Source organism: Hydra viridissima, unplaced genomic scaffold (genome assembly GCF_058129835.1).
Source record: "Hydra viridissima isolate aposymbiotic clone 2 unplaced genomic scaffold, HvirCarnegie_v1 scaffold_1, whole genome shotgun sequence".
Classification (NCBI taxonomy): domain Eukaryota; kingdom Metazoa; phylum Cnidaria; class Hydrozoa; order Anthoathecata; family Hydridae; genus Hydra; species Hydra viridissima.
The window spans coordinates 14,894,239-14,908,635 of record NW_028324300.1 but is presented as its reverse complement, the minus strand read 5'-3'; the positions used below and the strand labels follow the sequence as shown (position 1 = coordinate 14,908,635).

The 14,397-nt window shown below is 29.0% G+C and overlaps 2 protein-coding genes across 2 annotated transcripts; one reads left to right on the top strand and one right to left on the bottom strand.

The window, feature by feature from the left end:
* The first annotated feature begins 500 nt into the window (after positions 1-500).
* LOC149893503 (frataxin, mitochondrial-like) lies at positions 501-5,529 on the top strand. The gene is made up of 6 exons (XM_090087654.1): positions 501-739; positions 1,041-1,150; positions 1,237-1,357; positions 4,536-4,563; positions 4,736-4,802; positions 4,978-5,529. Exons 1-6 carry the CDS (start codon positions 617-619, stop codon positions 5,126-5,128), a joined length of 600 nt encoding a protein of 199 aa, XP_089943780.1. The 5' UTR covers positions 501-616; the 3' UTR covers positions 5,129-5,529.
* A 4,245-nt stretch (positions 5,530-9,774) lies between these two features.
* LOC145187741 (small ribosomal subunit protein uS19-like) lies at positions 9,775-14,172 on the bottom strand. Its single transcript, XM_090087701.1, has 3 exons — positions 14,036-14,172; positions 13,590-13,919; positions 9,775-9,920 (listed from the first exon to the last, which is right to left on the bottom strand). The coding sequence occupies exons 1-3, from the start codon at positions 14,036-14,038 to the stop codon at positions 9,807-9,809; spliced, it is 447 nt and encodes a 148-aa protein (XP_089943827.1). The 5' UTR covers positions 14,039-14,172; the 3' UTR covers positions 9,775-9,806.
* Between the last annotated feature and the right edge of the window lie 225 nt (positions 14,173-14,397).

Genomic DNA, 14,397 nt, shown 5'->3' with positions numbered 1-14,397 from the left:
ACTCTATTTAAAATCATGATTTTTGATAAAAATACAAAAAAGCGCCGTCTTATGTCTATAGAAGAATATGCTACTAATTTGAAGGTTCTACTTGGAAAGTCATCACAGCAATCCACAATCACCTACGATGACTTCCACAAAGTTATTTTGCACTTTCAATAGAGATCGAAACAAATTATTATTAATATTAGACTATCTTAATGATGTGCAATGTCTAATTTTTTGTGTTATTTATAAATAGGCATAATGATTACATATTTTATTAATAAAATGAAAAAAAATTTACTATGTGTTTTACATCGCTTATATTTGAAAATAATAATGATTTCATTTAATTTAACAGTAAATTCTTTTGTGAAAAAAATCACTTTTTTAAAAAATTGAAGTAGAAGGCTAAATATTGATAATGAAGTAAAAAAATTGTGAAATTCGAAATCAGCATAAAAAATTAATTAAGAAAAAGTGGTTAAACTACAAAAAATCTAAAAAAAGTTAATTTTGGACCCCCCCTACTTAAGCAGAACGTATTGATGAGTTAACGAGTGAACAAGAATGCTTAACACAAACAAAGTTATGAATCTCACATATCGATATTCATAATTATTGCAATTTGGCCATGATAAAGAGATTTATAAACCATGATTCTATGCAGTTCTTAAACTCGTTACTTTTTCCGAAGTTTATGAAAAAATACGATAGTCTTTTCAAGTTATTAGGTAGAAAAGCATATCAGAAGGAGGTATTCGCTACATATATATTTGCAAATTCATCATATCGTTTTATAATTTTTTAGATTTATGAAGTAATTAAAAAAATAATGTTAGCTACAGGCATGGATGTTTAATATATTACTACTTTCACACATGTAGCCGTTACATTAGGTTCTTCTGCAGTTAGTATACTAAGATATGTATTAGATGTTCTTCATACAAAATCAACATGGAAGGCTTAAATCCTTTTCCAATCTATTGTTAGCCTGTCCTAAATTAATCTTTAGTGGATGATTAGTGACATTCTTTTTTTTTTTTTTTATCTTTAAGCTTGCTCTCTGTTACTCGACTCATAGCATATGGCAGTTAAAAGGCCCATTCTCTTTGCAGTTTGAAAACAAGTTAAAAACAGTGCATGTTAGATGGTGTTCTCAGTCAAGGTTTATTTCACTTATTTAAATAAATAAGTTTAAAAAACAAAGAAAATTCTTAATATTTTTTATACATTCCAAATATCTTTATTTAGTTTATTGTCATTGAATGATTACAATTTTATTGTGGAAAAAACTCTTGAGGAACTAGCTGATCAATTTGATAATTTAGCAGATCAAGGTTACTTTAGTGAAGGTTATGACTCCTTATTAGCGGTATGTAAATTATGATTGGTTGGGGTATTATGTATATCACATGATTGGTTGGGATATTATATATTTTATCACGTGTATATTTGAGTAATCACAATTAGTTAAGAGCATTATTTTGTATGATAATTAGTATTTCTTATGCTATAGAAATGCAGTTATACAGGGCTGATCTTGATCTCTGAAGATATAGATGTCAGTTGTTAATTATTAGTTATGTGTAAAAAAATAAATTACATAATTTCATAGAAATATTTAACTATTACTACATTTGTAATCATAATATGTAAAATTACTATTGTTAAATTTATAACTATGAATTACCACCCTATAAATTCTGCAAGTTATTTATGACTCTTTGGGTCAGATTATGAATTGATGATTTGTCTGATCAAGTTTAACTTGTCTGATTTAAGAAATTTTCTATGACTCATTAATAGGTCACTTATGAATGTAAGGATTTAGTGTAAGTTGGCCAATTTTTGTTTAGAATTTTAAATTTTCTTATTTTTGTCTTGCACACCTGATTCAATAATATTAGATTACATTAAAAAAATAAAACGATCTACTAATAGGAAGAGGTTGCTATTGCCCTCTAGATTTTGATTACCCAAGAGATTTTAAAAGATCTTGGGGGACCATTTCACATTATTTGATTGCAATAAAAATTTTATCAGGGTTTTTTTTTTATCATTCTTCAGAGATGTTTTTGCAAATGAAAAAAAAAACAACTATTCTAACAAGTAAGCATGTGTGTAGAAATGATACAAAAATGATTTTATAGCAAATTTTGTAAAACATACTGAGATAAGAGAGACCTTTATCCAAATATTTAATTTACAAAACAAGATGAGTCATGAGACAAATTTTAGCAAGAAAAACCACAACAATATATAATAAGACAATGTAGAACTATTTCTAGCTTAAAATTAATTCTCAGAGACAAAATCTTAGAAGATATTCATAGTAAATTTGCCATTCAAGCTTTTTTTTAACATAATAGTATTATATATATTTAATTTTAAAGGAAGAAAACAAATGTATTCAAAACTTTTTTGTATCAAAACATTACAATTTTTGTGACAAGACATTAAAACTCACAAATATTATGAGACAAGAAACTATATTTGTTTATAGAAATTCATACAAAATGAAACAAGATCTTGTTTTGGCTAGTCTTATTACACACCAATAGAAGAGACACAGGTGCTTAGTAAGTTTGCGTGTTCTAGACATACTTGATGGTTCTCTTAATAGAATCTAAAAATTATTTCCAAGAGAAGCATGAATAAAACAAATATTATGTCCGGTTCTGAATTTACTGATATCAAAGTTCTGAGTCAATGCTTCACATACCATTGATCAAACAAAAGAAATATAGCCAAAGATTAAGGATGCCAGCTTGATCATTGTTTAGACAAAAAAGGGGCAGACTCATCAAGATGGTTCCCTTTTTCTAGGCAACAAGTTTATGTTTTTCGTTAGTCTCTATGCTTTTTAAGAAATGCACATAACCCATGTTTTCTGCTTTGCTTAAAATAACCTTCTAATTTTGATGCAAAATTTACCAGTGCCAGTCTTGGTTGATACATTCAGTGTATATTAATCTTGTAATAATGATTTAGTGATATGGGTAATCTCAAATGATGCAGAACCTATTTTGGAAATTTCTTAAACTCATACTTGAGTAAACATTCTGAAATAAAATGTTGCTATGGTTGACTTCAACAAACACTTCTTAGTCTGTCAATTGTCATTTACAACTTTGCTATCTGCAATTGCCACTTGTAAATTGCTATTGATAATTTATTGCATATTATCTTTATCACCAAGTGAAAGAGTATACTTTTTTACTTCAAATGTTTTCATCTATAAAATAGTTTTTTTTTACTGATAATTTAATATCATTTTATATTAAAAGTTGGTGCTTATTTAAATTATATCCACTGACCATTTGAAGCAAATTTTTTTGGATGGCATAGAATAAAGAAGCATTTATCTATGCATTGACCCTTAATAGCTGTCAGATCTGAGTCACAGCTTTAAATTCTAGGACTCATTACAATACCACTAAGTGCCTTCATTTATCATGATATGTGATTTGGCATAATCTTTTGCACAATTCAATTAAACTTTAAACTGTTAGTGAGTTATATCAGGTCTTCTTCAGCTTTAGAAAGTTGGAACCCTGGTAAAACTCCCATAACATCCATAGATACAGAAAAATTTAGTTTTAGGTTCTCTTTGTAAAGTTTTATAAAAGGAGCAAGAAAAAAAGATCCAGGTAGTTTTTTTGCTGAAACTGTAAAATACCTTTTGCTAAAAGTTCTATTAAGCTTTATTAATGAGATTCTATTTCTATACATTCTATTTTTAAACTAAAACGTGATTACATTCTGTTTTTAAACATTTTTTGCTTGTTTAAGTTTTTACACAATTTTTAAATGTTTTCAAATCATAAATTTCTGATACATTTTAAATTTCTTAAACATCTCTGATAATTTGCATTACTTCCGAATGACAGGTAAAGGATCGATTTCTAGATAGTTAAGTTCAATGATCATATTATCTGGCCTGTTTTTCAGTTCCAATTTAATATGCTAATGGAAAATTTGTTCATTAGTTTTAATAAATTTTGCCTTATAAATGATTATGCTACCAGTAACATAAGTGTTAAAAAAGACCACTGGTTCTGCTATCCTAGTAAATATCCTATACATGGTCTAGGAAATTTCTTTTAAATTTCAATAATATTAAAATCATTCATAGAAGCAGTTAAAATTTCTAACTTAGAAGATTTTGAAATAGAAACAGTAAAACTGATGAATTCTAGTTGTGAGGGTTCTACTTAGTTGGCCTTTTGTAAAGTCTCCTTGTGCCAAATACAATTAAAGTGTTGCTCATATTCATGTCATAAAGGGTCTTCCGTTGCAGCCCTTTTTTTTGATGCTGCAGAATAAACGTAAGATATGACTACAAGATGAGTTTAAAAAAGTTTTTGAGTGAATTCTTTTCTTGATTATTTTTTTTTAAAGGTTTTTAAAGATTTCACTTTAAATGTTTGTAAAATGTATTTACCATTAATACACAGAATTGTACCGAAATGTTTTTATATGTAATTTGAAATGTTGATATTTAACAGTCATTCATTATTTTCACTTTGTACTTTTTTTTTTGAATTTAGGATGGTGTATTAACTCTAAAATTAGCAGGTGAAGAAATTTCAAGTTTTTTTTATTATGATGTTTTAAAAGCTGAGATTTTAAAATGTATTGACTGCTTTATTAGAGTTATATTTCAAAGATATTTCAAGATATTTTTTACAAAAGTTAATATCAATCTGCCTCACTTGAAAAAGATTTTGTAAAATCATTTTTTGTTTAGAGCATGTTACCTATGTCCTAAACAAACAAACACCAAATCGCCAGCTCTGGCTATCATCTCCAGAAAGGTCTACCATCATAAACTTTTTTTTTTTAATTTTTGTCTTTTACATATATTTATATTTTTCACTTTACAGTAATAACATTCTTAATTATTCTACCGATGAAAAAATGTTAAATGCTAAAATCAATTTAGTTAAAAAAAAATTGAACACTTGATTTTTACTGTGAATATTTTTTTAGCGGACCTAGACGCTACGACTTTGTGGAAAACACTTGGATTTATTCACACGATCCTAGCGACACACTACATGAGTTTCTTTCAAAAGAACTACAAACGTTGTATAAAAGAGAAATAGATTTTTCTCATTTAACATACGCAAAACGTAGTTAGCCGCACCTTGAAAGAGATTTTGAAATGAAAAGTGTTTGACCCAGATTTTTTCTCTTAGGTTGCAGGTGTAAATTTTAGAGAACTGTATTGGATGTTAACAGAGTTACACGTAACCTAATTGCTTGTTTTCACTCTTTTGAAAGTTTGCTTACTATTTTGTATTGCAAATAGATAATACATTCTCTTATAGAAAATTAAAAATAGATGATATCTAACTGTGGTTTCCAATCTTAGCCATCAAAGCCATAGATTAAGTCCTCGAGGGCAGCTCCTGTACCCCTTGGCTTTTGCTTCGAATGAACGAGACTTCTTAGCTTTAGGTTGTTTTTTTTTTAGGCATTCTAAATTTTCATTTGCGATTTGTATAATTGATATCATTATGAAGGTTTGAAATTTCTAAATTATTGTTTTAATTAGTTTTACCGAATCATAGTCACCTAATATCCGTATAATTCTAATACTTTAAAATTCCGGCGGAGGAAATTACCGAACGAAACCGAAGGCATACGTTAATTAATTTTATTTGTTGATTACTTTTTGAGAGACACGTAGTGTTGGTGAGTAAAGAATCGTTAATACTTAAAGTTTTTTCAACTTTTTTCGTTATTTTATGTAAAATAGTTATATAAATATGTTTAATTATTAAAACTCTATTGTTAATTATTTTTATATAATTACCTTTTAATAAATAGGATGTGAAAATTATGCTTAAATATTCTAAATAATGTCTTTAATTGTTAGAGTTTCTTAAAATTACATGTGCTGATCCTCATAACAAGTTACATTTATTTTCAAAATTTAATTTTATGCTAAAAATGTTTTTTTTTCTTCATAAAGCGTATGGTTGCTCTAAAATTCTTCAAATTCTTTAACATTCTTTTTTCTATTAAAACAATTCGTTCAAATCAAGTCGAGGAAAAATTTTTATTTTAAACTGCTGTTTGCAACCCAAAAAAAAATTATTATTTTTTGACCATTAAAATCGCTTGCATGATCCACGCGGCTAAAAAAATTTAGCGCTTTAGTTAATACAAATATTATTTTCATTTTATTAAAACGAACAATATTTCATCAATTTAGGGTGGCGCAGAAAGTTTTTTGTACTGATTTTAAATACGGGATCAGTTTATTTGTAACACATTTAGTTTTGAGATTAAGTACATTAAGATATAAGCAGTCATATTTTTCCTCATTTTAGACTTATTTTAATATTTATCAATATAACTAAGAAAATGCAAAAAGCTGTCGACATTTTCTGCTTAATTGCGTTATTTTGGTCTGTGGCATAAAATTATTGCGAATCTGTCGAAAATCTACAAATTACACTTTGGATTTCTGTTAGTTGATCAAGATAAATGGGCTCCATATTTTTATTTGGTTATTAGGGAAAGTCTTGTTGGTTTTAGTAGTTATACTTTAACATTAAATAACTTAAGTACTCAAATCAGTCGAAAATAAGAACCATTTGAATCAGCACACTTGCCAACAAGAAACAAGATGATTTATTCCGTCAGCAAAAACATCTGGTGCTCGGGATTAGACGAAGGTCGTTTTTACCCGGTCCTGATTGCTGAAGGTTCTACTAGTGAGAAAATTATTAAAGTGCTTGGAAAGGTGGCAGTCGGTTTGCGTAAGGTCAGGGGAGCATGGTGGGTAAGGTTGAACTCCTTTAATTTTCGAACGGTGATTTGTTAAACATCTGTTGACCAATGCCGGTTTCTGCTAGCGTAATATTGCATAAATTTCGTCAATTTCAGTATAATAGGAACCAGCAGTAATGGTTTGGCCTAACACCAGCTGAAGGCTTTCATACTGTGGCTATAGTTGGGGGGGGGGGGGGCTCTTTGGCGTCCAACTACTGTCCCGAACACTCCATTTTACGTACAGAATCTACTTTTCATGATTCTGTACGTAACTAGAGAGTTCGGGTATTGTAATTATTGGCTTTAGCCAAATTAGTATCATCAAAACTGAACACAGAAACAGACCACATGTGGAGTCAGTTGCTTGCACAGCACTCTCTATTTTCATTTGCCATACCCAAGTTATGGAGGAAGCCAAAGGATTATGTAACTGATTGTTATTTTTGCATTGTTAATACAACTTGATTTTCATTGAAAAGCGGACACGAAATCACTTATCCAGATTTGGGTTCGGCAATCCATCACATGACCTCTCATTATCAGTTCTAGCGCCTCCGATAGACGGTGTAAATTTTGGCAAAGATGAGACGAAAGTAAACTCTTGTAACTAACATCAAGATATTCCCGATCTTGTCTATTTAGCTGAAAATACCTTAAGTTTTCACTCAACTAAATTATTTGATTCGAGACTAAGCCTATTCGAATAAAATAACAGAAATCTTGGTGTCACGACTTAAAGAAAAAGCACTGGCTTGCAACAAACCTTAAAGTGCCTCACTATCGAAACCATAACCTTTAGTCAGCTATAATTTTCAAGATCGATGGTTTTGCGCTATTGCAACGGCATCAACGAACTATCTGAAAGTTTATTGCAGTCTCTTGGACCTTCTGAATAGCGTTTGTTCAATTTATCGACAGAGCTAAGTTTGAAAGCAGCTTTATTACATAACAGCAACCAAGAGCCATGCATACTAATCACTCATTCCGTTCATTTGAGTTTGATGCATGAAAACATGAAAAACTATTCTTGATACAATCGATTACAAAACCTACCAATCAAATGATGTGATGATCTAAAAGTCATCGACAACATTCTTTCGACCAATCCACAAAAGATTTTTTCCACTTTTACATATCAAATTTGGCTCGATGAAGAGCTTTGTGAAAGCTATTGGAAAATCTGAAAAGATTGATTTTCAAAATCTGGTGCGATAATTTTCAAGAATTAGTGCATCGAAGTTGAAAAAAAGGAACTTTTATACGAGATACGAATTTCAAAAGTTCTCTCACAGACGAGAAAAAAGATACTTGGCAAGCTTTCACTTGAGTTTGTTCAAGCTTTCTAAGTAACCACAAGTCAGCTGGATATGAAGCAGGTCTTCAAGAGCTGCTCACTTCATATATAAAAATGTCATTTTGCATTCTCTTTCTACATTCCTTTCTGGAACTTTATACTGAAACTGTCGTTGCAGTAAGTGATGAACAAGACGAAAGATTTCATCAAGATAGTCAACTGCTGGAAAGTCGCTATCAAGAGTTTTGGAACGAAAGCATGTGGGTGATTACTGCTGGAAAAAAGCACGATGGGTGATTACTGTTGCGGTAATCAATTCGTCATAAAACAATTAATGTGGAATATGTATAAGTGTCGCGGTAATCTAATCGTTATAAAACAATTAATGTCCCCCTGGTTACTATGTATCAATAGCGTGATCTTCGAAACCTCGCTCTTTTGAAGTAACAACAACGGACTCGAGCAACTCTTCTACCACTAGCGGTGATATACAAGCTCTTCTTTGTGTTTATCGCCTATTTGTATAACAATATTCTTATAATATATTAACAAATTGAACTCGTTTTACAATACGACTCTTAAGTAAAACAAAAATTACTGCTTCTCCATAACCCAGCAAACTTTTAAAAAAGAAAGTCTTATTTGCAGCGATTTTGAGAAAATGTTGTGATATTTTTAGTGAATAAAACTTCGTATTTATGAATACTGACATAAATTGTTCTGTTCTAAGTTACTAAAAGGATGGGAGTACAAAATTCATAATATCTTAAATATTGATGAACTTTGCCAAATAAGAAGGGGCCTAATCTCAAAATTCTGTACATGATAGAGAAAATTAAATAGATATTTGGTATTAGCACGAAAAGTTTATCGAGAAAAAAATATTTTTATTCGTGATGATAGAAAAAGGTCCATTTTGTTAACTAATGTTATCATACCAATGCGCACATCATGATGGCTGCAAGCATTTTAATCCTAAGGTTGAAGGAGTGAAAGCAAAGATTTCGTAACTTAGACAGGTTTGTTAGCAGAACTTAACATGAATAAGAGTGAGTTCCATATTACAACTAAATTGTTTGTAACTTCTCCACTAAAATGAATTTCTCTTTCTTTGAGTTTGAAGACCAGGACATTCTTCAAATTTAACTTACAGAATGCTGCCGATTTGGTTGTTGGTTAATGACAAAACTACCTTTGCGAGCATAAGTTAGGTTTTTGAAATTTTTGTAATAACTACCTTATCGAGAAAGAATAAATTTGCTGAAATACGTGTAGCGTAAACCGATGAACTAATCCAGTTGTAATTTAGATTTCATGCTAGAAATTCTAAAATGAAAGCTTATGAAAAAACTTGTGAAAACCTAAAGACTTCAATGAAAAAAAAGCTTAAAGATGTTTGTTAAAATGCCTGTCCGTAATAATTTTATTAAAGTTACGAATTAATTCACCTTAATTCAGTCCCCCACCAGAGCACAATAAATCTTGCTTTTTATCGAGTTTCAAGTTTTATTTGCAATGGTTTAGATGCACGTTACTGCTTCTCGTAAGTCTTATTTTTTTAAGATATTTCAACGTGCAAAAAAAAAACAGTCCTCAACCTAATTTAATATTTTAATACAGAATCTTTTTTTATGGAAAGATTATAAACCTATTCAGGTCTTCAGTCTTAGAAATGTCAAAGTTTCCAATAACACTTAAGGAAAGAAACATTTTCTGCCTACTCACATTTATTCAAAACAATCTATTTAAGTGGAATAAATCTGGAAGAATGTGTTGCACCGATACCGGGTCGACCATGTCGAACGGGTTTGTACGTCATGGAGAATTCACCAAGGTAATGACCGATCATTTCAGGCTAAAATTTAAAAAATAATCTAGTAATTTGTGGGAAAAAAAAAAAGTTTGAGAATAACTTAATGTTTCCATATAGTTCACTGAGCATCTTATGAACCAACAGGTAGCAGATAATAAAAAGCATTTTATTTATGCAGTAGTTTAATATTGATACCACTAAGACAACAACGTACGATATATACTAGGAAACGCAAGAGGAAAATATAAACAGTAATGTATCTATAGCTACGAAGTTCATTCTAGAAAGAAAAAGAATCAACCTTCTGAGAGCTTAGAACTGATGTTGCAGCATTACTTTGAAATTTACAATAAAAAAAGAAGTAAAATCAAGAGATAGAGCTGCAATTTTAAAAGCGCCATTAAGAAAATAAAACAACAAGAAAGTTATGTTACAGCATTGGATAAATAAGTATTTAAAAGAAACAAAATATTGATAGAGAAATATAAAAATAAAAAAATTCAAGTTCTTCAAAGAGAGATTCCTCAGTCATATTTTAACATCTAATTTGACACTAATTAATCATCTTCAGTTAATATTAAAAACCAAAAAAAAACCAAAAAAAAAAAAAAAAGACAAAAAAACCAACAAATATACTGTGTAGTGTTTAATTGCAAAAAGATACATAAGCCATTAGCTACTTTATGACATAATATGACATGTTTAGTTTTGTACCACATTATTTAGCAACTTGGATCCAAGAAAAACTGATTTAAAAGGTTAGTTTTTAAGAATAATAATATAAAAAAAACAAAGGTGTCCAATTTGACCAGCTGATACCAAAGACTAGACAAATTTTTTTTTGGATGTTTAAACAAAAACCTTTTTGTAATATACAAGTGAACTTAGTAGATAAAAAACTTAAAAAAAAAACTTAGCTAACTTACATTAATTTATATTCATAAAAAAAAACTTTTACACCTTTTTGAAAAGCTCTCAAAGTAAATAATGTTTTGACAAATGTGCAGTAGTTGTTAGTAGTTGGTTTTGAAATCAAATAGCTCACAAATTAATTGTTTTTACTATATTATATCTATAAGATTATATTATTCTTTTAAATCATTTAATTTAACCTGCTGATTTAATGGATATGTTGATTTAAGAAAAATTTGCCTTCATAGACTTTCAAAAAAAAAAAGCTTTTCAGAACACATGCACAAGTGAGTAATATAGTAAAAAGGTAAATGCATTAAGTAAACTAAGCTAGCATTACAAAAACTACAGAAATATTTTAAAGTTTTTTTAAATATTTAAATGATTTAATAAAAGTTTACTATATGTATTATCAAAATACATCATGGCTATTTCTAATACGTTTATTTCCAAAACTCAGACTTTTTTAACTGGTCAACCTCGTCTGTCAAGAGTTCATTTTGAGAGGTCAAAATAGCATATTTTGTCATTTCAGCTGGTTGACCATTAATCACCCATTATTTTCCGCTCTTGTTTATATATATATATATATATTTTAAAAATATCAATGATGTACTAAAACCAGACATATTGAAAGGAAAAATAAGGGTTAGAAATGCTTCTTAAAAGACTAAAGTCATTTATTTCATATCAAATTAATTACCCTACTTAATCTCACTCACAGTATGTTGTACATTTATCAGGATCAGTAGTTTCACTTTCTGTATTTCTTGTCTCAAAATTTATAAGCTTTGCAAGAACCATAATTTAGCATTTTACTAAAATATTATACTGAATGTATATAGGAAATATAAATTTATAGTAAGCTAGAATATTCAGTAGTTGACTGAATATTCTAGCTTACTAGTCTCAATATTTGTTTGAAAAGAATGTGTGTTTGTTTGTCATTCAGTATTCTCTAGTCAAGTTTAAAAAACAATTTAAATGGTACTGTATTTAAACTCCATTCAAATCCAATTTAAAACCTGTCTGTGTTTAATCTATAAAGTAGAATACAGAATTCTATTATTCAAGAATTACATACATTTCAATGTGCTTTATCAATTTTAAGATTAATAAAAATAAGAATTTGAGAAAAGAACCAAAAAGTTGGACTTTTGGGTACAGACCCTAATACTAAGTAAACTAAAGTTATTTCATGGATAACAATTATTGCGTTAAGCCAATTACAATTTTGAATTATTTAAAGCTTTATTTCAGTTACTGATAAAATAATCAAAAAAACTGCAATACAAAAAAACAAAAACGAGTTACAACCTTAACTGTGTGTTAAATGAAATTTTTGAGGATATCAGCATACATATTGCAATATTGATTTAAAGCAAAATAATTCTAAATACTAGAGGACCATGAACAACAGACTTAATAAGAGTTTCTAGATCTCCAGTGAGTTCAATATTAAAGAGAATTTTAAAGGAACAATTATTACCAAAAGCACTAACGAAAATATCAATAAGAGAAAGATGGACTGTCTGTGAAAAACCATTTTTTAAGGTTATTTGGTTTTAACATAAAAAAACAAAATAGAAAATAAGGTCCATTCTAACAGGCTAAGTGTATTAGAAAAACTACTTCTCCTACAAGATTAAGGTAATTATTATTCAACTGCATTCTAAATCTTAGAATATATATAAACATTTTTCTTTTTGTGATCAACTACATTTCCATGGAAACTCAGGTCATTAATATGCAGGATGAAACAGAATGATATGAATGATTCAAAATAAGAAGAGTTATTTTAATCTACTGAAATTAACAAATCCAAAACAAACTTTGTTTACTTGTAGAAATCTAACCTTAATATGTTTAGTAATTGTGCTTTTATAGAATGTATTTCATGTCTGCCTAGCAATAATGCCTATACAAATAGTTTTTTCTGAATAAGTTATGGATGAGTGAGAAAACTGAGTTGGAAATCACAGTTCTTAATATAAATCATAATTATCGAACTAGATTTTAAGAAATCTTGTTAAGTATTTCCATAAATACACATTCATAATTATCGAGCTAGATTTCTTAAAATCTAGCTCGATAATTATGAATGTGTATTTATGGAAATTATTTCTTCAGAAAAATTTGCCTAAGTACACTTGGTGTTGACCACAAATTATTTCTTTTATGTTTTCCTATTTCTTTCCATTAATAAATAAAAAGTAGAAAGAAATGAGCACTCTTTCAATATAAAAGCTTACTTCTAAAAATTAGTAACATTTTGAAGAAAAAATATATGGTCACATTAATGTCTGACTTATCGTTTTTTAAAACTATACTCTATTTATCTAATTTATAGCTTGTAAATAAATTTTATTTAAGAACCTATAAACTACAGTTTGCATAAAAAATCTGAGAACTTTTTTTGTGTGTTTGTTTCAAAAAATTATTATCTGATATTCATCTAATTCAGGAAATGGATATTAACAGGTGTAGAAAATTGAGTCATCAACAAATACTTTAATAAAAAAAGGTTCTTTTAAAGTTGTTATAGTCAGAATGTCTAATATGAAGCAGGACCAATTGATTTATTCATCCTGTATAAACTAAGATAAATAATTAGAAAAGTCATACTTTTTGTTTTTGCAATTTGTCACATGAAAATTAGCAATTAAGAATCCTGGAAATCTAATGTATTTACAGTTTTGAAAAGTTTTAAATATTAAGAAAACAAAAAAAAAATCTGCACTAAATTGGACATGATTAGATACAAGAAAATTTCATAACTGTCAAATCAGAAATACAAACCTTTATTTCAACTTGATTAAAAGTCTTTCCATTGTGTACTCCTACTATGCTACCGATCATATCAGGTAAAACAATCATATTTCTCAAGTGAGTTTTTACTACAACAGGTTTTTCAAGTGGGGGAGCTTCCTTTTTTGCTTTTCTTAGCTTCTTCATGAGAGCCATAGGCTTCATTTTCAATCCACGAGTGAAACGTCGTCTAGCACGAGCATGGACAAGCTGCATAAGTTGCTCACTAGATAGATCAAGTAACTGATCTAGATCTACACCTCGATAAGTAAATTTTTTGAAGGTTCGTTTCTTTTTTAATTCGGCAGATGCATCAGTATCCTTTTTAAGAAAATAAAATCACATTATTAGACGTGAAGAATGCCCTTATAAACCTAAATGATTATCTAGAAGCAATCATATTCAATGGAAAAGAAATAGATGGATAGAAAATTCACCATTTTGCTCTGTTTTGTGACTTGTTCCACAGTAAAAGACCGAGGTGCGGAGCGGCAATCTTGAATTTAGATTTCGCACGATCAGCAAAAACAAATTCTCGCATATACCGATGTACGGTATTCACATGTTTTTCCCCCACGAATCAATCTTATTTATATTCCAAGCCTTTTGTTATTTATGGATGTAAAATGAGTTGTTTTTTTTATATATTTTTTTGCTTGCAAGAATTTAGCCTCCGCAGTCGTAGTATGTTAATAAAAAGTATTACATTCTCCATGGATTTAACAAAGTCTACAGTTTTCTATACCATCAAATGGCACCTTAAAACTCACTCAAATCCTAATTGTCTAAAGTCTAACCA

What these genes read in the sequence shown, in the direction of transcription:
- LOC149893503 (XM_090087654.1), top strand. Translation starts at nt 617, where the DNA reads ATGATAAAGAGATTTATAAACCATGATTCTATGCAGTTCTTAAACTCG. An exon ending in GTTATGACTCCTTATTAGCG is followed by an intron (nt 1,358 to 4,535) that starts GTATGTAAATTA and finishes TTTTGAATTTAG; the next exon opens with GATGGTGTATTAACTCTAAA. An exon ending in ATTAACTCTAAAATTAGCAG is followed by an intron (nt 4,564 to 4,735) that starts GTGAAGAAATTT and finishes TTTTTTGTTTAG; the next exon opens with AGCATGTTACCTATGTCCTA.
- LOC145187741 (XM_090087701.1), bottom strand. An exon ending in TTAATCAAGTTGAAATAAAG is followed by an intron (nt 9,921 to 13,589) that starts GTTTGTATTTCT and finishes TTTAAATTTTAG; the next exon opens with CCTGAAATGATCGGTCATTA.